Consider the following 25,249-nt stretch of genomic DNA (forward strand, 5'->3'; position numbering starts at 1 on the left):
CGTTATGTGGTAATAATGGTTGTAACGCAGCTAAGAAACTACTGCCCCCCCCAAAAAGAACTCTTGGGTTCTCTACCCCCACTTTTGGCTCTTCTGAGGTCATTTGGATCCCAAGCATTTAAAAAAAAAATTGACTGCTTATTCTGTGGATTTCAGATTCACCATCCTAGTGCTGTTTTTTACTTTGACAAGTGCGTATCTACTTGCTAAGAACTGGGCATAATAGTAGCCATTTTGTATACTCTATATTTTATTAAAACCCTCAGATTTAATAAGGTAAATATTAGGATGCCCATTCTATAGGTGAAGACACTGAAATTCAAGGTGGCCTACTCAGTGATTATTTCATAATTCAAACTGAGCTGAAGAGAACTTCAAAGTCTGTCTTTTCCATTAAACCTCTCAGCTTTTTTTCATATCCCCCCTTTTTGAAAAACAATATTGCATAGAGGGGGTGCCAGGTGGCTCAGTTGGTTAAACGTCAACTCTTAATTTCCCCTCAGGGCATGATCTCAGGGTCATGGGATCAAGCCTGGTGTGCGGCTCTGCAGTCATCAGGGAGCCTGCTTGATATTCTGTCTCTCTCCCTCTTCCTCCTCCCCCCCCAACCCCGCCCTCACACGTGCTCGTGCTCTCTCTCTCAAATAAAAGCATAGATTGTTTTACAAGCAGTCTTATATAATATTTTGGACTCTCACTCTTAGTGTCACCTTTTTGTAAAGTTTAAAAAATTGAGTAATCATAATTAGGTATGAGTGTAATTTGCCATCTTAGAAATTCCACCAGCCAAAACCCATCTAAAGGCTTGCTGATAGAAATTTTCTTTTCACTAAAAGCATCTGCTAGCTAAAATAAAGACCAACAGTGAGAAGCCACTTGAATAATCAAGTCTGTTCACTGACTAAACTTATTTCTCCATTGCAAATTCTTAGATTAATGAAAGCCTTGAGTTCTTTTGAGGGATCACATAAAGTATTCCTCTGTGTCTAACAATGTCCTAGCAGCGTTTTGAAGAGATATTATAATTTTCTTTCTCTGGCTGTCATTTATCTGACATTATGTGGGGTTTTCTTGTTTTGTTTTTGTTTTTATCTGACATTGTTTTAATGTAATGAACTCTCGTGGCTTGGGTTTTTAGCTTCTTTTTTTTGTTGCAAAGTCCGTTGCTACTACTTCAAATTATTTTCTTGTGAAGGTACTATATTTGCACCAGCTGTAATTTTTTTACATATTTCATGTTGCATTTAGTGAAAACACAGGTACCTGTTTTTGTGTTTGTACTCTTAATTAATGTATTACTCTGTATTGATACTTGAACTCATTGAAGCAAAATTTTTTGTTAGAAGATAAAATTATTTGGTCTTTTATTTCTTGCCACCACTTCAGTTATTTTGCTTTGAAAACGTAATGCTCTTTGAGTCTAACAAAATATCTTAAGATTATTAAGCATATTTATGCATAGTAAACTTTAAATAATTAGGAAACTATACAAAAATCAACCTATTCTATTGAATTTTCAGTTAATAATTTAAGCATGTTCACAAGTGGAAATACATTTGTTATTTAATGTAGTTTATATTATTCACATAGTACAGCTCTATGAGGTGAGCGTGGGTGACTGTATTTTGACGTGGTGGGATATATATTACTGAGATGCCGACCTTGTGTTTATGTCTGTTTTATTCACCGAAACCATCCTGCAAGTATTTGTGAAATGGTTGAGGGTTAGCATTCCATATGTACTTGTGGTTGATGCTTCAGAAATACAAGCAAGATATTTTGTATCTGTGAACTTCTTGGATTGAAAGGATCTTCTAAAAAGTGTTCTCAGCTGTTCAGATTGTTCACGGATTCAAATTTTAGAGAACAAAATTCCATGAAGCCACTGGCAATATCATTAAGTCTACCACCACCTTTATAGTCAGTCTTTTTGCATGTTTCAGTTAAGTTCACTTCTGAAATACTAGCCAATTTTCATTTGCTGGTTGAGGCATTGTCACAATAGCATAAGTTCTTTCATTCTAAGAATGTAAATTAACAATGACCTTTTCTATTTCTTTTTTTTTCTTTTTCTTTTTCTTTTTCTTTTTTTTTAGAGCATCAGGGCATCGGGCCTTATCCTGTTGGAAACAATTCTTTTTGGGTCTCTGCTTCTATACTTTCCAGTAAGTAACATAATTGTATTTTAAAAATAGCCATTTGTTTTATTTTGCTCAGGCAGTAATTTTTATATGTGTGTGTGTGTATTTATAGATATGTGTACATATATGTTTATATAAATGTATGTGTATACATGTATGTATATTATAGTATATATAACTGTTCATATATATATATTACTTTTTTAATATATCTATCTATGAGTTTATGTACCCATATCTATATATAATAGACATATAAAGTAAAAAAGTAAAGTGCAGGTAATCATACTTTTCTTCCCAAATTTGTCAGGAGGGTTAACTGCTTAAGTGAGCTAACGTAAAAAAGGCATGCTTGATATGTATGCTTGCCATATACATAAACATATAAATATTGGTTTCCTTTTTCCCTCCCTACTTGAATTAAAAGCATGAGACACATCAACAAATTTGTGCTGAAAAATTCCAGATAGTTACATAGAAAAATAAACAAAATAAATGTATGTGTGGTATTAGTGGCATAGATAATCCTAGTAGACTATTCCTATCACACTAGCAACCTGTCTGTAACCACAAGGTAAGTACTAATTTTCCTAATTCAATTCAACCAACTTATATTCAGCAGTTATTGTGTGTTAAGTACTATGCTAAACTGGGAATTTTTTGTGAGTGAGAGAAACTTGATTTCTCTTCTCAGGAAGTTTACACTTACAGAACAAGGTGAGTCAGTACAGGCAATTATAATATAATTGAAAAAAGCTAAGATGCTATGGAGGCAGGGTGCTGTGGAGACACTTAGGAAAGACGACCAACCAAGTCTAGGGAATAAAATATCACTCGACTGAGATCTGAAAGATGAGTAGATGTTGAGAAGAAAAAGGTAGGGCTTGCATGGCACCATGTTCTTTTACCTCTCACCTCACTAGCTGCTCCATTTCAGCCTTCTTTCCTGATTCTTAATCTTCTTTCCCACCTCTTAATACTTAAGTGGCTTAGGCCTCAGTCCTAGTGGAGCTTTTTCATATTCTACATTCTCCCTTGGTGATCTCATCTAGCCTCAAAGCTTTATAAATACTATTGATATACAATGACTTCCAAATTTATATGTCCAGTTTAAACCTTTCCCCTGAGCTCCAAACTCATATTCAATTGCTTACTTTACAACTCCATTTGAGGGTCTACCAGAATTCCCTATCATGTTCTTAACTGAGATACTTGATTTCCCACACCCTCAAAGTCAGTCTCCCTATCTCCATTGATGACAGCTCTGTCCTGCTAGTTACTCAGGCTAAAACTTGGGAGTCATTCTTGACAACTTTCTTTTTCTCACATCCATCAGAAACCCTTCAAAACATAGCAAAAACCCAACCACTCCCTCTACCTCATTCAGTGTTACCATCCTGGTCTAAACCACAATCAGCCTCTTCTGGATTATTGTCATAGTCTCTCCCCCGGCCTCTATCCCTCCACACTAACCCCTCTGTGATCTATTTTCAAAGTATCAACTAGTTGTAATGCGCAAGTTAGACCATGGCACCCCTCAAAACTCTCAAAAGGTTCACAATTTTGCTTACAGTAAAAGCCAAAATTCTTAGAATGAGCTCCAAGATCCAACGTGATTTGGATCCTGCCCCCTCCATTACCTCAGTTTCTAACCCTCTTCCCCCACTCAGTGTTTATAAGGGTTCTTAATTTTCCAAGTTTTCTACTTCTTGAATTATATTTCTCCTTAAGATAGAAATTTATTTGGGTATAATCCTTTTAACTTTTTCCATAAAATCATCCATATTACTGAAGTTGTCTAATTTACTACTATGGAGTTATACACAGTAATTAATAATAGAAGCAGTATAACACAAAGAGTCTTTATCATGCCTGGGACTGTTTCTGTATAAATGGCAAGTTATGTATCATGACATTATATCTTCCCCATAGAACTATCAGAAAGATGTTTAGCCAAAATTATACAATCACCCAATTAGGAAGTAAAAGACCCAAATGATTTCACTCATCTGAATAATAATCATCTGAATATCTGTTGTTGTAGTCACCATCACCTTTTTTCCTGAACCTCTGCTATTTTAAAATACATTTTGTATCCAGTAGCCAGAAGGATATTTTAAAATATAAAATCTAATCTGTCACTACTTCTATAGCTAGCTCCCAGTGTTCTTAGAATAAAGATCAAAACCCTTGATATGGTGTGTGATGTTATATATAGTGTTGCCCTTGCCCACCTCCCCAGCCTGATCCAATACCACTTTTCTTCTCACTTTCTGCACCCAGCTACTCTGACCTTCTTTCAGTTCATAAATGATACATAATCTCTCTCATGGTGGTATTAAAATGGTTCCCCAGAAATGTCCACTGTCCTAATCCCTGGAACCTATAATATGTTACCTTACATGGAAAATGGGACTTTACAGATGTGATGAAATATAGGACTTTGAGATAAAGAGATTATCACAGATTTGTAGATGGGCTCAAGGGTCCTAAGTGAAAATGAGAAGCAGAAGAGAGAGAACCAAAGAGAAAGTATGAAAAAGATTGGACTGGCTCTTGCCGGCTTTGAAGATGGATGAAAGAGGCCACAAGCCAGGGGATGCAGGCAGTCTCTAGAAGCTGGAAAAGGCAAGGAAACATTCTTCCCCAGAGCCTCCAGAAAGAACACCTTGATTTAGATCCTTAAGATCCATTTTGAACTTCTAAATTCCAGAACTGTAAGTTAATAAATCTGTATTGTTTTAAGCCACTAAGTTTGTGGTAGTATGTTACAGCAGCAATAAGAAACTAATATGCCTCTTGTCATAGGACATTGTTACATGCTTTTTCTTCAGTTTTGAAGAGTCCTCCTTTCTTCTTCCCACCCCCACCCCTGCTGTCTCACCACTTCTCTTGCCTAATTAACAACTTGCTAGTCATCCTTCACATTTCTACTTAAATATCACTTTTTTAGGAGAGCTTTCTTTCCTTGACTCCCAATTAGAGTCAAATTCCTTTTAATACTTTCTCATGGAATCCCACTGTCTTTCTTGACAACCCCCATGTCAGTTGGTAAGTGTACATTCACAAGTGCCATTATTTGATTAATGTCATTCTCCTGCACAAACTCTAGTTCTTAGAGAATAAGGAGATGATACAGTTATTTTGCTCACAGCCCAGTACCTGTCACCATTGTTGAAGCACAGTAAATATGCAGTGAGTGGATGAATGAGGTTATACTTGAATGAATTTAGACCTGTACCCCAAACTAGTGGCTGTTGTCCTATTGAAGTAGCTTCCAAAGGACCTGCTTGAATATAGAAGGCTGTGAATGATGATCCTTATTAGTATTACTTTATTTAGTGCTAACAGGCAGTAAAACACTTCTTAATGTTATTTTGAGATGTTAGCAGAATTTCATTTTATTTTTATTTATAAGGTTCATATTTATTCAAATCAAGTGGTTATATTAATGAGCATGGGCCTAAGATCTGTAAAAGAATTTTAAAGCCTCTTAAATGGATGAAGTACTCCAGAAAACAAGAACATTTGAAAGAAGAGCAAATTTTATGCTGCTAAATGTTCAAAGCAGTAATTAAAGACCCTTTCATTGACTGGTATACAATTTTGAAAGATATCTGATAGACCTGTACCTATGATGATGTCAGATACAGAGAAAAAAAGGGGGAAGAAATGGAAATTTAAGAGAAATGTAAAGATAACACTTCTGCTTCATAATTCTGATATGCGTAAGAAGGAAAAAAAGTAACAGAAAAGAAGACTTAACAAAAAAAATTCTGTCTAACAAAAACCTCATTATGTTGACTTTGTGCTTAATTAGCTATCTATTTCATCTTTTATAACATCTTTTTCTGTAACTGCTTGAAATATTAATATATACTTCCCAAGTTTATACTGTGTACCTTGGTTTCAAATAAGTTAGTGTTCATGCTCTTTAGACAGAAGGGATCAGGTTACTTAATGAAGGCTTGGATGGAGCATAAGACACAGGGGAAGAAAAGAGATTAAAATATACTATTGATTAAGTCTGGTAAGGAAAGTAATTTTATTTTAGGTGAGAGAATGGGAGATGATATATCAGAAATTGATAGGAAAGCTTTTTGCTGCATAGGGTGTGTATATGTGCGTGGGTGCACATGCGTAAAGCATTCTTGACAAGAGGAGTAAGTAATTTAGTTAGTGGACCAGGGCTCATTGACTTCCCTGGGTTTTGCAGAAATGAACTTTATAACTTTTGGCTAGACTTTATGCTGCAGGGAGGATTAAGTGATAAGGTTGAAGTAAACCTAAATAGCCAAAAGGTCTAATCATTGGATGATATAAATGTGACCTATACATTTCTTGTTTGTTAGATATCTTACCTACTTTCTCTGTTCCTGGTGTGGTCCATACCAAAATTGTTTATGAAAGTTTTAATGGGGGTTATAATTTTGTTTTTGTTTTTTGTTTTTTGTTTTTAAAGTGTGCTTGAATAAAGGAGAATTGTTTTCAGTGCTGGGTAGCTCCATGGAAGGTGGCTTTGCGTATTCACTGTTCTGCTGAGTTGTTATGCAATGAGCCTTTTCTTCTTTTATGCTGCATATTGTTGTTCAGATTTGCAAGAATTAAGGTTATTTTTGCCTTTTCTAAGCAATCTTAGACTACAGACGATTTCATAACAATGCTTATATTGGAAAGTCCAAATTAGAGATTATCATCATTGTGCAGATGAGGACAAACCAAAATCTGACTAAATTTAGCATTGTTATAATTGGATAGCAGAGAGTGAAAGCATTTAAAACATTTTCTTACAGATTCTCAAAAGAGACTCATGATTTGAAGTCCATACATTTGTGAACAAATGATTAGTCTTCATAATCATCTAAAAACTTTAATATAATTTATAGAAGAAAGAAAAAAGAACTTTAAAATATCAACTGAAGTATATTTTACCTGTTAAATTACATAAAATGACATTTTATGGATTAGTAAAACATTTTAAGTGATATGGAGTCTAGAAGTTCGTTTTTGACTTGACTAAACCACTAGTTTCGGCTAATAAGGTGAATTATTTCCTCTAACCTTGATTAGCTATTTGGATGGCTGATGTGCCTCTCCATACCCTTACATATATAAATAAATACTAATTTTCTTTTTTTTTTTTTTTAAGATTTTATTTATTTATTTGACAGAGATAGAGACAGCCAGCGAGAGAGGGAACACAAGCAGGGGGAGTGGGAGAGGAAGAAGCAGGCTCATAGCAGAGGAGCCTGATGTGGGGCTCGATCCCATAATGCCGGGATCACGCCCTGAGCCGAAGGCAGACGCTAAACCACTGTGCCACCCAGGCGCCCCAAATACTAATTTTCATGTTGTTTCCCTACTCCACCCCAGGCCCTAAAATAAAGAACTGTAAAATATTAGAACAGGAAGGAACGCCAGACACAACTTAGTCTTTATTCAACGTCTATTTTGCAAATGAAAAGGGAGTCTGAGAGAAACTGTAACTTATCCAACTTTTCTCAGCTAAGTAATGAGAAAGCCAAGATTAGTCTCTTGACTCCTGGTCTAACACTCCTTTCTCTCTATGACAGTACTTGTGATAGAGGAATGAATGTGTGATTGAGATAACATTAAACAGGATAAACAGGGATGCCCATGTTCTACCCCTTTGTTCAGGCACCTTTCCTCATTAGGTCTCCGAGGAAATAAAAGGCAAGAAGATAAAACAGGAAACCAGTTTAAAATAGCTTAAGATTTGACTGTAAGACCCAATGTAAAACTCCTGTGAGCTTGGATGGAGCATGTTGTTGAACCGTAGGAAGTTTCTGATACTGAACCATTTTACTTACAAAAATGGCTATTTTATATGTGAACCTAATAAATGACCCTATAGACCATATCAAGTTGGTTTCAGTGGCTCAGAACCTAAGTCAGTTAAAAGACTACTTCTGTTTTGATCACCCCAAAGCCTAAAACTAAAACTCAGATTTTTTTAAATCTCCAGTGTAGAGCACACACAACATTCAGAAGCAGAAGAAAAACAGGAGCAAGCATATTGTTCTGAGCATAGAGTTTATGGGGAGGGAAATAAAGGACAGAGAGTTGAACGCAGGGAGGGGAGTGAGAATGTGACTATGAGAATATAGCTAAAACAGCTGAGCTTTTAATCCATTACTATAATTATTTATTTTAAAGCTCAAATTAACCTAAATTTGCCCAGTGGAGCCCCTTCAAGCTGGCTCTTGCATTCTTTTCATATTACCCCATCATTCCAAGCACTTCCCTACATTCTAGTTCAACAGAAGAAACTTTCCGCAGCCCAGCCCTGGAATCCACCTTTTCTCTAAGGAGCCCTGGTTCTTTTTGGAGAGAAATGGTAGCAGTTCAGTACTGAGACCGATTCACTTCCGTTGTGACAAACATAGGGCACAAAGTTCCCAATTTTACAACTAGGCCAACGTTTCTCAGACTTCAGTTATCTAGGGGCTTTTGTAAGGAGATTTCTCCTCAACTCAAAGATTCCATCCTTAAAACACAGTTTTTTAAGCTGATCTAGACTGCATCTTACTTGGTGTCACTTAGATCCGTTTGGATGAATCCAGAGCAAAAGAGAGAAAGTAAATTGGAAGGAAAGTTACTCATGAGCTTAGCAGTACTGTCAAGAAAACAGTAGTACGGGAATAGGTGTTTCATGCCAAGGTAGCTCAAAGAATATGGGAATAGAAGACTTTTTTTTTTTTTAAGATTTTATTTATTTATTTGAGAGAGAGAGAGACAGAGTGTGTGCATGCATGTGCGCGTGCCCTCATGAGCAGGGGGAGGAGCAGAGGGAGAGGGAGAGCATCTCCAGCAGACTCTGTACTGAGCATAGAGCCCAACAGGGAGCTCGATCCCAAGACCCTGAGATCATGACCTGAGCCGAAACCAAGAGTTGGGTGTTCAACCGACTGAGCCATCCATAGACGCCCTGGGAATAGAAGACTCTTAATCCCCAAACTGCTATCGAATTTCAGGAATATTAGTTAAAATATTGAGATTAAAAGACAAAAACCAGACCACCTCCTTCAAGGGAGCTTAAAGAGTGTGACGCTAAGACACTCTGTTCTCTGTTACAGGATAGGTTAGAGGAAGAGAAGAAATGGTTATAAATGTCCTGGAATTCTGTGCAGCTCCATTTATCCACTTGTTCCTGTACTCTTTCCTCAACCTACCAGAGAGAAGACTGATTGTTGGTGGGTGTGGTCTTCTACTCATAAAAGCATGGAGGCTATCCAGTATGCATTTTCCAGAGTATCTGGTTAAGAGTCTTGGATCAGTGATATGTCAGGAATTAAGTAATTATTTTCCTTTTACTGAAAGAGTTTTAATAAACTGAGAGAGCCTTAAATCATTGAGAATCTGACCCCTGGCTTTTGTTTGTCAATGAAAAAGCAACAGTGTTTACATTTTTGCAAAAATAAATACCAGTTAGACTGTGTGCCTCTTAAAAATACTCTGTTTTTTTGAAATATAATAATTACCATTACTTGCAAACTAAGCACAAAGAAAAAGTCACAGCCAAACACAACCAAAGTTATTATCATCTAGAAATAATCACTGTATACATTTGATTGTTTGAGACATCTGTGTATGCACATTTATAAATTGAAATAGAAAATGATGGTGGAAATCAAGATACAGATCTATGACATTTTATAAAAATTAATTATAATCTGTATTGTTTTAACTGAAAAACTGAAGTGAAACTAAAAATATTACTAATATTTAGATAAGTTAATCCTCACAACAAGCATTGTTAGTTCTAATAGATCTTTCTATTAAAAAGACTATAAAATGTTTTAAAAGTTGGGTTAATTCTTTTTCACTTAGCTATATGTTTCACCTTAGACAGTATCACTTGACTTCAGCTGGGACAGTTAAGAAATCGAACATAAATACAGTTTCTTTTGACCCTTCCCTCAACTTTCTGATTTTTGTTAATAATTTTTGAATTGTTAACATTTATAACATGTATATAATGCAATTACAAAACTATTATTCACATAGTTGTTTAACCTTAGATCTGTATTAAATAGGTTTAATATTTTCCACTAATCTTTATAACCTGGCTTCTTCATTCCTCAGTTCTTTATTTTGATTTGTCCCTTGGTTTTCATTAACAGATTTTTTTATGAAGGAGCAATGAGTTCTATAGTTACTGAGTTCTTATATGCTTGAGAATCTTACCCATTGTTCTTATACATGAAGAATAATTTAATTGAGTATAAAAATTTTAGGACACACTTTCTATTGCTCAGAACTTTCTATCCATTATCTGAATATTTTCAGCTCTTAAAATAGCCTGATTGCATTCTTCAGTCTTGAAACAAAATAAACTGGGAATTACCTTGAAATTTATCATTCTTTATAATTTTTTTTTCTAAGATCATGGTGTTTCTTTTCAATATATGTATGTAAGACCTCTTCTATTCCTGGAATTTTAAAATATATTTATTTAATTGTTTGTTTCTTCTTCAGGAACAGGAATTATGTATACATTGGATATTCTCTTCTTTCTTTATAATGTTTCTAGTCATTTGTGTATCTTTGTACTTTTCTATTTTGCTTTGTGTGTTTCCATCAAGCCTTTATTCCATGACCTTTACACTATTCTCAGGTGTGTTTATTCTGCTTGAGCTGATTCTAATATTCCTTTAACCTCTCTACTGTTTTTAGTTTAGTTCCATTTTCACTTTCTCCCCTCTTCTCCAGCTTTCTTGGAGCAATTTTATCTCTCTGGTTTTTTTCTCTCTTCTTTGATTCTAATATCTTTTTCTTTGAGCTTCTATATCAGAGGGAACATGTTTTTTGTAATTTCTTTGAGGCCGTGAGAATTATTTATTTGAACTTGTGCAAATTTTCTTGGATAACGTCATTTTGTTGTCCATTCTTCATGTGCCCCCTTTCCTCCAGTATTTAAACAAAGAGTCTGTGCTGGTTCCTTTCTGATTTCTTTTTTGTGATAATTCTTTTTTATTGCAGTAAAATATACATAAATATACACCTACCATTTTAATTATTTTTAGTGTACAACTTAGTGGCATTAAGTACATACATAGTGTTGGGCAATCATCACCACTATTTCCAGAACGTTTCCATCATCCCCAATTAAAACTCTGTCCATTGAATAATAACTTCCCATTCCTCCTTTACTCCTAGTTGTTGGCAAACTCCGTTCTACTTTCTCTCTTGAATTTGCCTATTGTCAGGTGCTTCATATGAGTGGAGTTGTATGGTATTTGTCCTTGGTATGTATGGTATTTATGGTATATGTCCCTGGCATATTTCACTTACCATAATGTTTTCAGGGTTCATCCATGTTGTAGCGTATGTCAGAATTTCATTCCTTTTTACAGCTGAGTAATAGTCCCTTGTATGTATAATACCACATTCTGTTTACCATTTAGCTGTGATAGACATTTGGGTGGTTGTCACCTTTTGGCTATTGTAAATAATGCTGCTATGAACATTGGTATATAAGTATCTGAGTCCTATCTTTCAGTTTTTCAGGCATATACCTAGGAGTGAAATTGCTGGGTTATATGGTAATTTAACTCTTAAGAAACTACCAAACAGTTTTCCGAGGTATCTGTAGCAATTTACATCCCCGTCAGCCGTGCATGAGGATTCCAGTTTCTCCACATCCTTACCAACATTTGTTATTTTCTGTATTTAAAAAAAAAAAAAAAAGCCATCCTAGTGGGTGTGAAGTGGTATCTCTTTGTGGTTTTGACTTGCTCCTTTTCATTTTTGAAGAAAGCAGTTTTTATAGGTAGCTATGTGTGAAGAATTAAGTGGAGAGCAGTAGGAGGAATAGATTGACACAGGATACTTCTTTATTTTGAGGCCACACGAAGCCACACAAATTTAGGTTACATTATAATCTGAGGCTTCAGCTTTCTCTGTTACCACACTTACGCTCTGGAGACATTCGTTGGCTAGTATGCCACTGACGTACATCAACAAAGATGATGTGTCTCCACATCTCCCTCCAATCTGGGACGACACTGTGTTTCTATAGGAAAATTCCCCAGTTTCCTTTTGGCCCTTCTATGCCAAATATTCACTCTCCAATGAATAGATCTGTTAGAATCATACTTTTTAATCATAAGCTTTTTGAGAGCACGACCATGTCTGTTGCATCTGCTTCCATTATAGCACATTAAAAATTTGTCGAGTTTCAACATAATTCTAAGTAAAACAATTACACACATGCACATACACCTATATAATTGTACAGCCGTAAATCTCTTCTTTATCTCTGAGTTCCCTATGGAGAGGTAGTAAAGAATTTAGACCAAAAAGAGACTTTAATTCTAGCCTACACAGTCTTAAATGACCTGGCCCCACTTTTACCTCTTTGACCTTGTACTCCCCTGCTCTCTGCCTCTCTCACTCTGCTGCATCAGTACTGGTCTTGATGCTCTTCCTTGAGCAGGCGTGGCATGCATCTTCCCCACAGCCTTGACCTTGACTGTTTCCCGGAGCAGTCTTAACCCACATATTTCCAAGGCCAATTCCCCGCTCAAATGTCAACTCTTCAGTGAAAGGAAGTTAAGGAACTCATTATTTTGTAATAAACAGGGAGAGGTTAATTCAAAAATTAGGACATTAAAGTGAGATTAAACCACCACAATTGCAGAGAATTTCTAATGGGACCAAATGGAGACAGATTCAATGACGATGTGGAGGCAGAAATGTCACAGCTTGGCAGTAGACTAAGAACATAATAAATTATCCTGAGAATGCCTTTATAGCAACAAATAAGGAGATCCTGGCTCTGGCAATGAGAGAGAATTTGACAGTAAGATGGTTTGAGCCAAAAGATAAGAAAGTGTACCTCTACAATGTCCTAGCTGGCATATTATAGCTCTCTAGTAAAAACACGAAACAAAGCAAAACAAAACAAAAAACCAGTTATAAAAAGGGGTAAAGTCTCAGTTCATTTCTAACTCCCTTGCTAGAGTTGGTGGGGTAATGTCTTTGCCCATGGGAAAAAACACATCAGGAACTCATTCTGTCTCTTTTTTCAAGTTACTGTTTCTCCTCTGTGTACAAAAATGCATCTTCAGTTTTCCTGTGCAGAACCAGGACAATAAGTAATTAACTATTTCTGAAGTTTGGTAGTTGATTTTCAATTAATAAAAAGACCAACAGATTTATACTTTAGGTTTTAGGTATTATATGTGAACATGTGATTTTAGATAACCTTAATGGTCTCTAAAAACATCCTCAGAATTGTTAGACATTTATATTAACAAACTACCAATACCATGATGTCCAGATTTATCTCTGTGTTCTTATACATGAACAATTTGACATAAGAAGGTAAAAAAAGACACTTAAAGATGTTTAAGAGATAATTTAGAAAATAGTCACAGACAAAAATAGTTGTTAAAGAATTGAAATTAGGAACGTGTCTTTAAAAATAGTTTCCTCTTCAAAGCTATTAGAGGAAAAAATTGTGAAGACTTAGAAACACTGTGTAAAAGGTAGCAAGTATTCTTTTTAAAATGACAAGAAGATGACGTTTTGACAAGACAGATCATACCTTAAATGTCAGGGACGACACGATGTCACTAAGGAGTTGCAACTCAATAAAGTAGATTTATTACTTAAAGAAAATAGCAAAAGAGGAAAAAAACAAAGATGTAATACTTACATAGAATCATATTAACAAAAACCCAACTTCAGAGTATCCTGAGCCTGATATTAGTGTGACTGAAGAAAGCATTTGGACCTGTAGCTTAAGTTAGAAAGGTCAGTGTGAACTTCTGGGATAAAGAATAGATTGCTTTCCTGGAATGTATCGGAAAAGTGCATTAATTTATATGTTTATTTCAGTTACACATTTACCTAAAAGCTGTGATTATTGTATACAAATATCTCTTCACATTATAATTTCTATAATATGAAGAAAATAAATTATTGTGAAAATATCATTATTGATAGACCTTTAGGAACACTTAATATAAATTATTTAAAGGAAATATAATTTATGATTAGTTGTATATAAATCTCCATGATTTGTCTGTTCTTAAGTATTGAAAATGAGGTTCATTTTGAATGCCATCTCTAGGCTTCAGCAACAATATAAATATGATTAACTGAAATACAGACATGTTCAGATGACATTCTAATCCAAAACTTACTATCAATTTAACTTTGACTTTCTTTATTCTTCACACTTTCATTTTTGTATGAAAGTGTCTTCTTTTCATCATGCTTACAGAGATGTGGGAAAAAATGCTTGTCCTGCTCTGTGGTCTTGTCCACTTCACACATCAGTCATGCCGTTCTGTGGGTCATTGTGAGGAGGATATGAGAGGCTTTGCTGATCAGATTGGTTTCTCTCGAAACAGTTGCACATTTTGCCTTCTGATGTAAAACACAGCATTTCATCAGATGCCGTAAAATAAAAGATGCTCTAAAAAAAGAAGAGGTCAAGCGTATTTGGCAAATGCTCCTACTTAGGGAGTCACAGTGAACACTTCTTGTTAAAGGCTTTGAGATCTGCAGTAAAGGAATGCGTTTCTCTATCTTGCTTGATTTCATTATACCCTTTTCCACATAGTACCTATTATATAATGTATAATTATAGTTATATAATTAATAATATAAATCCTATAATGTTTGCCTTAAAGAATACATATGAAAAATCCCATAATGCTATATGATTCCATTTCTATAGAGTGTGAAATTGTGTGTGTCTGTGGGTATACACAATTTCATATGAGGTAAACCTTAAGAAAGCAGGAAAATGGCAAACCAAAATTCAGGATGATGGTTGCCTGAGACAGGGGAAGAGCATGGGATCAAAGAGGAAGTAGGGCATAAAGGAAGCTTGTAGTGAATTGTAATATTCTCTTTCTTAAACAGAATGGTGGATAAATGGGCATGGGTATTTATTGCATCTCTCTATAAAATCATCATGACATACATACAGACAGACAGATAAATAGGAAGACAGACATGTTGTAATGGTTGGAGGTCCAGAAGATGAAGAGGATCCAGCAAAGGAGACTGAGAATGGCCTAGCAGGGAAGTAGGAGTAGGATCAATTGAATTCATTCAAACATATTGTGTTTCAAGAAAGAGAAGAGAGTGGTTAATTCCTTCTGCCAATTTGTCTTCTAAGATGGGGAACAAGAATTGCCTGCTGGACTTGGGAATGTTGAGGTGGTCTTGACAAGACCAGTTTTGGAGCAGTAGTGGGTGATAATGGAGAAGATAAAATACAGACAGCAAGTAAACCCCTTTTTTCTATACGTTTTGCAGTAAAGAGAAGTAGGGAATTGGGGTACTGGAGGAAGCTATAGGTCAAGTGACATTTTTTAAAATGAGATAAATTACATGTTTGCATGGCTATGGAATGATCCCATAAAGATGGAAAATGATGCTGCGGAAGAGATGTGAATATTGTCATAAGGGAAGCCCTTAAATAGATAGGATCCAATAAGTGGAGGGGTTGAACTTAGATCAGAACACATCCAGTTCACTCATTGATTAGGAAAAAAGAAGGTACTGGGACTTCTTTTCCATAAATAGCAAATGAAAACCTATGGTCGGCAAAAATTAGAACTGGGGTCATCTCTGAGGTGTAAATTTTGGCTGTTTCTCTCATTTTCCTATTGTTCAGGACTTTGCCCTATATTCAGGCAGTATCTCAGTGCAGGTGGTTGGGAGCCCTTCTGAATAAACTGCAACTTTCTAATAAGTGATGGTGACTTTTTAGACTTTGGGGTAACTGTTCCACAGTCTACAGTGATCGGGCTTCATGTATCTCCTCCAAACAACGGCACGTTCTGTGGCAAAATGACTGTCTCTGGTAGAACAATGACAAAGACGGCGGTATGTTCAGTCCAGAATCGGGCACGTCTGTATCCATGCACTCTTCAAAGGCTGTCACTGTACCGGTCATTCAGTCACTTAGGCTATTTCTGCCATCATAAAGCAAATGAAAAATTCGACACTTACCTACTCTGGACAAACAGTACAGATCTTCAGGACTAACACTGAACTGATCTGTGATATAAGCTCAGATAGAATTTTAATTAAAAAATTGAAGCTACAGGCGGCACCTGGGCGGCTCAGTTGGTTAAGCATCTATCTTTAGCTCAGGTCATGATCTCAGGATCCTGGGATCAAGCGCCGTGTCTAACTCCCTGCTCAGCGGGTAGTCTGCTTCTCCCTCTCCCTCTGACGTTTGTTCTCTCTTTCTCTTTCTCTCAAATAAATAAATAAAATCTTTTTAAAAATTTAAGCTACAAAAATGAATTAAACACTTAATAATCCAGACTTTTGTCAGCTGTTGACAGACAACATTGAGTAGTATTGGAATTATTTTTCCTTCACTTGGTCAAACTTTTGCCATTTTATTTCACCTTCTTGTCCCACTCTGTTTAAATAGAATGTTGACAGTAAAAGTTGAATGCTGAATGTTGGCGAATTGTGCAATTTTTAGTTAATGTTTAAGCAGCATTATTTTTGCCTTGGAAATCTTGGCTTTAAGGAGGTCTCACATTTGTCCTTCAGTGTCTTCTCAGTTCTTCCTTTGAAAAATAAATTCTATTTCTGCCCATTTGTATTTGAGAGAAATGAATCCATGGTTCTGGAAAAAAGTCTTAATGCTGCCGTTTTAAAAATGTTGAGAAATAAACTCCTGTCTTCAGAGTCTTGGACTTCAGGGAGGAGGAGCAAGAAGAGAAAAGGAGGGAAGAAGGAGATTATTTCTCTTACTAACATTGTTAATGAATTTAAGGAAAAGTAATAGTATTACAGAACAACTAAGTATTACAACTGTCATTTATCTACTGCAGTATTACTGTATTTTGTTTTATAGTTGAGTTCCTGTGTTTCTCTCTTCATTATAAACAACAACAGAAGGATCTCCTTAACAATGAGAGCTGACATTTATTGTGTGATTTTCCATTTCATATATCTGAAGTGTTTTATATGTGTTGTCTTATGTCTCGTACATCCTTGCATTCCCCAATGTATAGCATAATGCCTGGCATATAGTAAGAATCAAATAAATATTTTTCCAGTTACCTGTAAACAAGGAATTAGATGTGCCAAAAGCAATGCAGAGCTTTCACATGATGAAGGTTACTACCTGATAATATGATGTAAAAGGCTCTGACAAAACCCTGTTACAGAACACTGTCTTCATGGTTGACATACTAACAAAATTAGAACTAGAATTGTTACTTAACTTTCTAGAGACACATGATTAAATTATGTTAAAGCAGTTGTTTCCTGAAAAACTTAATAGACTAGCTGGTGAACACCTTATCTCTTGTTTACTTATCTCATCAGTCTTAGGCTTTATAGTGTAGTGGTTAAGAGAATGGGCTGTGCAGCTGCTATAACTGACACTTAGTAGCTGTGTGACCTTAGGTTAGTCATTTAATCTCTCTGGATGTCCATTGCTTTATTTGTAAAATCAGGATTATAACTGTACTATTGGATGATGATTTTATGCATGCAAATGCTGAGACTAGTGCCTGGCACATATTATGAGGTGTGCAAGTGTTAGTTAATAAAGTAGCATATCCTAAAGTAGTGGTTCTCTGACTTTACAAGCATCAGAATCATCTAGGACTTGTTAAACCCCAGGTTGCTGAACCCCACCTCTAGGTTTCTGATTCAGTAAATCTAGGGTAGGGTCAGGGAATTTGCATTTCAAATAAATTCCAAAGGATTGCTGCTGTTCCTGGTCCATGGTCCTGGAACCACACTTTGAAAACCATTGGCCTACAGCAGTGCTTTTCAAACTACGTGTGGTGAAGGAATGAAAGTTTTAACTTGTTTGTTTCGTTATATGTCAATCTGTCATAGACAAAGTCTTTGGTAAAATACAATAAATATGAATCACCTGGAAAGTGAAATGAAAAGCATAATTATTCTTGGATTGGAAGTTGATTTTGTTACCAGATAAGTGGGAATTTGCACCTTCAAAAAGGGAGACAATTCATATAGCAAATAAAGTGACTGTGTACACTGTTTCATGTTAGGCAATCCTTTTGTTTTGTTTTGTTTTTTACCCTCTTTTAAATGAAGAAAGGGAGACAATTCATATAGCAAATAAAGTGACTGTGTACACTGTTTCATGTTAGGCAATCCTTTTGTTTTGTTTTTTACCCTCTTTTAAATGAAGAAAGGGAGACAATTCATATAGCAAATAAAGTGACTGTGTACACTGTTTCATGTTAGGCAATCCTTTTGTTTTGTTTTGTTTTTTACCCTCTTTTAAATGAAGACTAAAACAGAACATATCCGTAGGTTCCTGGGCTTAAGATATGGATATCTTTGGATGCTATTATTCTGCCTACCACACCAGTCATCAAAAGTTCTCATGAAACTTACCAGTCAGGCAATCCTGATCCAACTAGAGCTACTAAAAATCGTTGAGGCACTTTAATATCCAAAGCCTGATTTTAAATGTAACCAACCTACAGACCAAAAAAAAAAAAAAAAAAAAAAAAGAAAGAAAGAAAAGAACTGTTCTACAGTACCTATTACAATGAATTTGTCCTTCAGATAATTTTACTCTTACATAAGGATTAATTTATTTTTCCATAATTACTTGCCAACATTATTGAAAAATTAGCAAAGTTCACATTAAAAGGTCATTTTTTTCTCCATGATTATAAATACTGGGCCCTCGGTCCCTCAATGCCAGCCATCTGCAGGACTTGCATAGTCGTGATCCCATTTAGGAATGTGCCTGTGTATTCTTGTTTTTCACAGTCCCACCTGACCTACTTTGTTCATACAGACTAAGTTACTGACTGGCTTTCAGTATAGTATTTGATTTTGCTGCCCCTAAAACTGAAAATTCTGACAAGAAAAGGAAACACATCCTTCTTTTGATGCCTACTTAAAACTCCAATTCAAAAGAATAACACTGTATTTAAATAAGTCTCCCATAAACTCCACAAGTTCCCATGTAAAATAAACAAGTAAACTAACTAACTAAAAATAAGAATTTAAAGAGATATTGCATAATTGTGACTATTTAAAAATTCAGAAGGTAGGTAACAAGTGGTATTAGGATCAGATAAGGTGTCGGGGTCAGGATTAGCTGCAAATACCAAGGCACATAAGAACAGAAGCTTTAAAATGCTGAACTCTCTTTCTCCCATAAAAAAGAAGTATGGAAGTGAATAGTCCAAAGCTAATTGTATTTCACAGTTACAGGGCTCCTGGGTGACCCATTCCCTCTATCCCTTCTAAGAATTTCATCTTCATCCAAGAAAGTAGGTGGGAAGAAAGTGTGAAGGGGGGGGAATGCTATCCTTCTCTTCCATTTAGCCTCATTTGTCAGAATTTCATTACATGGTCACTCATAGCTTCAAAAGAGGCTGGGAAATTGTTTTGTTTTATTTTGTTTTGTTTTTTATCTAGGGAGCCATGAGCCCATGGGAAAAAAACTGGGAGAAGGGAATTCTGCATATTGTGATCTCATCTCTGCCATGCATGTAATTGTTATTTTCTTCTAGTTGCTGGTTTGCATCTTCTGTATTTCTTCAATGCATATATATGATCTTTATTCTTTTTTAGGGAGGTTTTTTAAAATTATTTTTTATTATTATGTTCAATTAGACAGCATATTGTACATCATTAGTTTTTGATGTAGTGTTCAACGATTCATTAGTTGGTATAACACCCAGTGCTCATCACCACACGTGCTCTTCTTAATACCCATCACCCGGTTACCCCATCCCCCCACCCTCTCCTTTCTGTAACCCTCAATTTGGTTCCCGGAGTCCAGAGTCTCTCATGGTTTATCTCCCTCTCTGATTTGTTCCCGTTCAGTTTTCCTCCCTTCCCCTGTGGTCCTCTGCGCTATTCCTTATGTTTCACATATGAGTGAAACCATCTGATAATTGTCTTTCTCTTTTTGACTTATTTCACTTAGCATAATACCCTCCAGTTCCATCCATGACGATGCAAATAGTGGGTATTCCTCCTTTCTGATGGATGAGTAATATATTATCTTTATAAAAGAAAAAAAATTTAAACAGAAGTCCCGTCCCTGACTCTGCCTAGCCATGACTTTTGAAGAGAGAAGTAAGGTTACTGAGATACTGATTATGCAACTCACATTGCAGACTTCATTTTGTGGGAAACTGCCGATCATTATTAATTGTAATCTTTATCTAGCTCTCCTGGTTTCTTTCACTTGCTTGGAAAAGAAGTAATTATGTAACAGATGTGATTCAGACAGGAAAGAAAGTCCTTATTTAATCTATGGGGCTATTAGATAACTACTAAAAGAGGGACTCACCTAAGATAGATTTTCTCATATGGGGTTTTCCGGTGACAGCTCAACTCCTTTTAGGGTGTACTAATTTCAATGGCTTAAAGACCTTTGGAATTTATTTTAAGCTACAGTGTAGGCACACTAAGTATAGTATGCTCAAACTGGAGGGGGGGTGGGAACTATGGTTTTTACTCTAAGCTTCATTCCCTTTGCTGTTTTTTTTTTTAAGAGACATGATATTGCTACAGATTATGAATTTTGATGTTTAACAAAATGCTCCACATTTCTTTGAAGTCAAAAATGTCTCAAATGGGAATAGTTGCTAAAGAAGTTTGTTTAAGGAAGCTTTATATTTAAAAGGCTGAAAATTTTATCTGGACTAAGGCTAGGACCAATTTTTGGCAAATAATGGTTGTCATCATATGTCTTTAGCCTTTGCCTCTATTTCTGTTTATAGTCTATACTTCTGAATTTTCCTCAATCACTAGGTAGATGGCAGTGATAAGGTCTCGTACGGCTAGGAAGACATATTCTGAGAAGCCATTTACAAGTTGAGCTCCTAGATATTACAGGGTACCGAATAAGGTAGAAAGTTTTTTTAATGATCTTTTTATTCTTCTTTTTATTGAAGTATAATTAGCATACAATGTTATGTGAATTTCAGGCATGCAAAATATTGATTCAGCAATTCTATACATTACTCAGTGCTCATCATGACAAGTGTAGTTGCCATTAGTCACCTTATAATGTTATTACAATATTGTTGTCTATATTCCCTGTGCTGTATTTTTCATCTCCATACAAACAGAAGTTTGTACCTCTTAATTCCCTTTATCTATTGTACCCGACCCCCAACCTACCTTTCCTCTGGCAACTACCAGTTTGTTCTCTATATTTGAGTCTGTTTTTTGGTCTGTTTCTTTATTCATTTGTGTTTTAGATTCCGCAGGTAAGTGAAATCATATGATATTTGTCTTTCTCTGTCTGACTTACTCCACTTCATATAAAGCCCTCTAGGTCTATCCATGTTGTCTCAAATGGCAAGATTTTGTTTGTTTGTTTTTTTTATAGCTGGAGTAATATTACATTGTATACATATACCACATCTTACCCGTTCATCCATCCATGGGCACATAGATTGTTTCCATAGCTTGGCTCTTGTAAGTAATTCCGCAGTAAACATGGCGGGGGGGGAGGTGTATCTTTTTGAATCAGTGCTGGCATCTTTTTGATGAATATTCATAAGTAGAATCACTAAATCATATGGTCATTCTATTTTTAACTTTTTGAGGAACCTCAGTACTATTTTCCATAGTGGCTGCACCAATTTTACTTTTACATTTCCACCAACAGTGTATGTTCCCTTGTCTCCACAATCTCTCCAATACATACTATTTCTTGTCTTTTTGATAATAGCCATTTGAACAGGTGTGATTTGATGTCTCATTGTGGTTTTGATTTGCATTTCTCTGATGATTGGTGATGTTGAGCGTCTTTTCATGTGCCTGTTGCCCATCTTCTTTGGAAAAATGTCTATTCAGAACCTCTGCCCATTTTTTAATCAGATTGTTTATATTTTTATTATTGAGTTGTATGAGTTCTTTATATATTTTGGTAATTAGCCAAAATATCGGATATATGATAAGCAAATATCTTTTCCCATTCAGAAGGTTGCCTTTTTATTTTGTTAATGGTTTCCTTCACTGTGAAAAAGCATTTTAGTTTGCTCTGGTCCCATTTAGTTTTGGTTTTGTTGAAATTGCCTTGGGAGTCAGATCCAAAAACATACAGCCAAAAGTGATGTCAAGGAGCTTACTACCTATGTTTTCTTCTAGGAATTTTATGGTCTTATATTCAACTTTTTAATCCATTTTGTTAATTTTTGTGTATGGTGTAAGATAGAGGTTCAGTTTCACCATTTTGCATATGGCTGTCCAGTTTTCCCAGCAACATTTATTGAAGAAATTCTCCTTTCCCCATTGTATATTCTTGCCCGCTTTGTCATAATTAATTCACCATATATGCATGGATTTATTTGTGGGCTCTTTATTCTTTTCCATTGATCTGTGTGTCTATTTTTATTCCAATATCAGACTGTTTTGATTACCGTAGCCTTGTAGTATTAGTTTGAAATTAGGGAGCGTGATATCTCTAGCCTTGTTCTTTTCTTTTTTTTTTTTTTAAAGATTTTATTTATTTATTTGACAGAGATAGAGACAGCCAGTGAGAGAGGGAACACAAGCAGGGGGAGTGGGAGAGGAAGAAGCAGGCTCATAGCAGAGGAGCCTGATGTGGGGCTCGATCCCACAATGCCAGGATCACGCCCTGAGCTGAAGGCAGATGCTTAACCGCTGTGCCACCCAGGCGCCCCTAGCCTTGTTCTTTTCTGTCAAGATTGCTATTCAGGGTCGTTTGTGATTCCAACAAATTTCAGAATTATTTATTCTAGTTGTATGAAAAATGCCATTGGAATTTTTATAGAGATTGCATTGAACCTGTAGATTGCTTTCGGTAGTATGGACATTTTAACATTAGTAAATCTTCTAGTCCACGAGCACAGAATTTATTTGTGTCTTCAGTTTATTTCATCAGTGTCATAGTTTTCTGTGTACGAGTCTTTCACCTTCTTGGTTAAATTTATTTTTAGGTATTTTATTCTTTTCGATGCCTTTGTGAAAGATAAATGTTTTCTCAGTTTCTCTTTATGATAGTTTATTATAGAAACACAACCAATTTCTGTATATTGATTTTGTATCCTGCAACTTTACTTAACTCATTTATTAATTGTAACAGATTTTTGGTGGTCTTTAGGGTTTTCTATATGTAAATCATGTCATCTGCAAATTATGACAGTTTTACTTTTTCCTTTCCTGTTTGTATGACTTTTATTTCTTTTTCTTACCTAATTGCTCTGTCTAGGATTTCCAATATTATGTTGAATAAAAGTGATGAGAGTGGGAACCTTGTCTTACTTCTAATCTTAGAGGAAAACATTTTAGCTTTTCACCATTGAGTATGATATTAGCCATGGCTTTGTCATATATAGCCTTTATTATGTTGAGGTATGTTTCCTCTATCCTCACTTTGTTGAATTTTTATCAAGATTGGATGTCAAATTTTGTCAGATACTTTTTATGCATCTATTGAGATGATCTTATGATTTTTATTCTTCATTTGTTAATGTAGTATATCACATTGTTAAAAATGCTAATGTCGAACCATCCTTACATCTGTGGAATAAATCCCCCTTGATCATGGTGTGTGACCCTTTTAATGTACTTTTAACTTCCATTTGCTAATATTTTGTTGAGGATTTTGCCTCTGTGTTCATCAAGGTTATTGGCTTGTAATTTTCTTTTTCTTTTTCTTTCTTTTTTTTTTTTTTTGGTGTCCTTGTCTGGTTTTGGTATCAGAGTAATTCTGGCCTCATAAAATTAGTTTAAGAGTATTGCCTCCTCTTCAATTTTGTGGAAAGTTTGAGATTAGCTATTAATCTTTGAATGTGTAATAGATCTTACCAGTGATACTCTCTGGGCCTGAACTTTTGTTTTCTGAAAGGCTTTTTATTACCGATTCAATCTCCTTTCTACTAATGAGTCAATTCAGATTTTCTATTTCTTCGTGATTCAGTTTTGGAAAGTTGTATTTTTCTAGGAATTTATTTATTTCTTGTAGGTTTTCCAGCTTTTTGGTGTATAATTGTTCATGGTAGTCTATTTTGATGTTTTGATTTTTGTGATATCATTTCTTTCATTACTAATTTTATTTATTTGAGTCTTCTCTCTCTTTGGTTGATGAGTCTAGTTAAACATCTGTCAATTTTGTTTATCCTTTCAAAGACCGAGCTCTTAGTTTCATTGATCTTTTTTTCTTTTCTTTTTTTGTAAGTTTCTATTTCATTTATTTCCACTTTGATTTTTATTATGTTCTTCTTTATACTAACTTCAGGCTGTGTTTGCTCTTCTTTTTCTAGTTCCTTTATGTGTAAAGTTAAATTATTTATTTGATATTTTTTTGTGTGTGTGTTTCTTGATGTAGACCTGTATTGCTATATATATTCCTTCTAGAACTGCTTTTGCAGCATCACATAGATTTTGGATTGTTGTATTTCCATTTTTATTTGTTTCAAGGTATTTTTTGTTTACCTCTTGATTTCTTCACTGACCTGTTGGTTAGTCTGTAACATGTTATTTAATCTTGTGATTTTTACAGTTTTCTTCTTGTAATTGATTTCTAGTTTGATCAGAAAAAAATGCTTGATATGATTTCAACCTTATTAAATTTATTGAAACTTGTTTTGTGGGCTTAACATATGATCTATCGTGGAGTACATTTCATGTGCAATTGAGAAGAATGTCTTTTCTGATGCTCTGTGGATGGAATGTTCTGTATATCTATTAAGTCCATCTGGTCTAATGTGTCATTTAAGGCTGATGTTTCTTTATTGATTTTCTGTCTGGATGATCTATCTGCCAATGTAAGTGGGATTTTAAAATCTCCTACTGTTATTGTATTACTGTCAATTTCTCCCTTTAGGTCTCTTAATATTTTGCTTTATATATTTAGGTGCTCCTATGTTATGTGCACATATACTTACAAATGTTATATCCTCTTTTTGGATTGACCACCCCCATCATTATGCAGTGCTCTTCTTTGTCTTTTATTACAGTGTCTTTTTTTAAAAAGCCTATTTGTCTGATATAAATATAGCTATACCAGCTTTCTTTTCATTTCCATTTGCTTAGAAAATCTTTTCCCATTTCTCTACTTTCAGTCTATGTGTGTGCTTAAATTTGAAGTGAGTCTCTTGTAAGCAACA

The 25,249-nt window shown here is 35.2% G+C and overlaps 1 protein-coding gene across 1 annotated transcript in view; it reads left to right on the forward strand.

The window, feature by feature from the left end:
- The window catches only part of GPR158 (G protein-coupled receptor 158), a 432,984-nt gene that overhangs the window by 299,046 nt on the left and 108,689 nt on the right, over positions 1 to 25,249 (forward strand). Inside the window, 1 exon segment of the mRNA XM_026478920.4 lies at positions 2,097 to 2,165. Coding sequence (XP_026334705.3) covers positions 2,097 to 2,165 — 69 coding nt within the window.

Source organism: Ursus arctos, unplaced genomic scaffold (assembly GCF_023065955.2).
Source record: "Ursus arctos isolate Adak ecotype North America unplaced genomic scaffold, UrsArc2.0 scaffold_30, whole genome shotgun sequence".
In the NCBI taxonomy this organism is placed as follows: Eukaryota; Metazoa; Chordata; class Mammalia; order Carnivora; family Ursidae; genus Ursus; species Ursus arctos.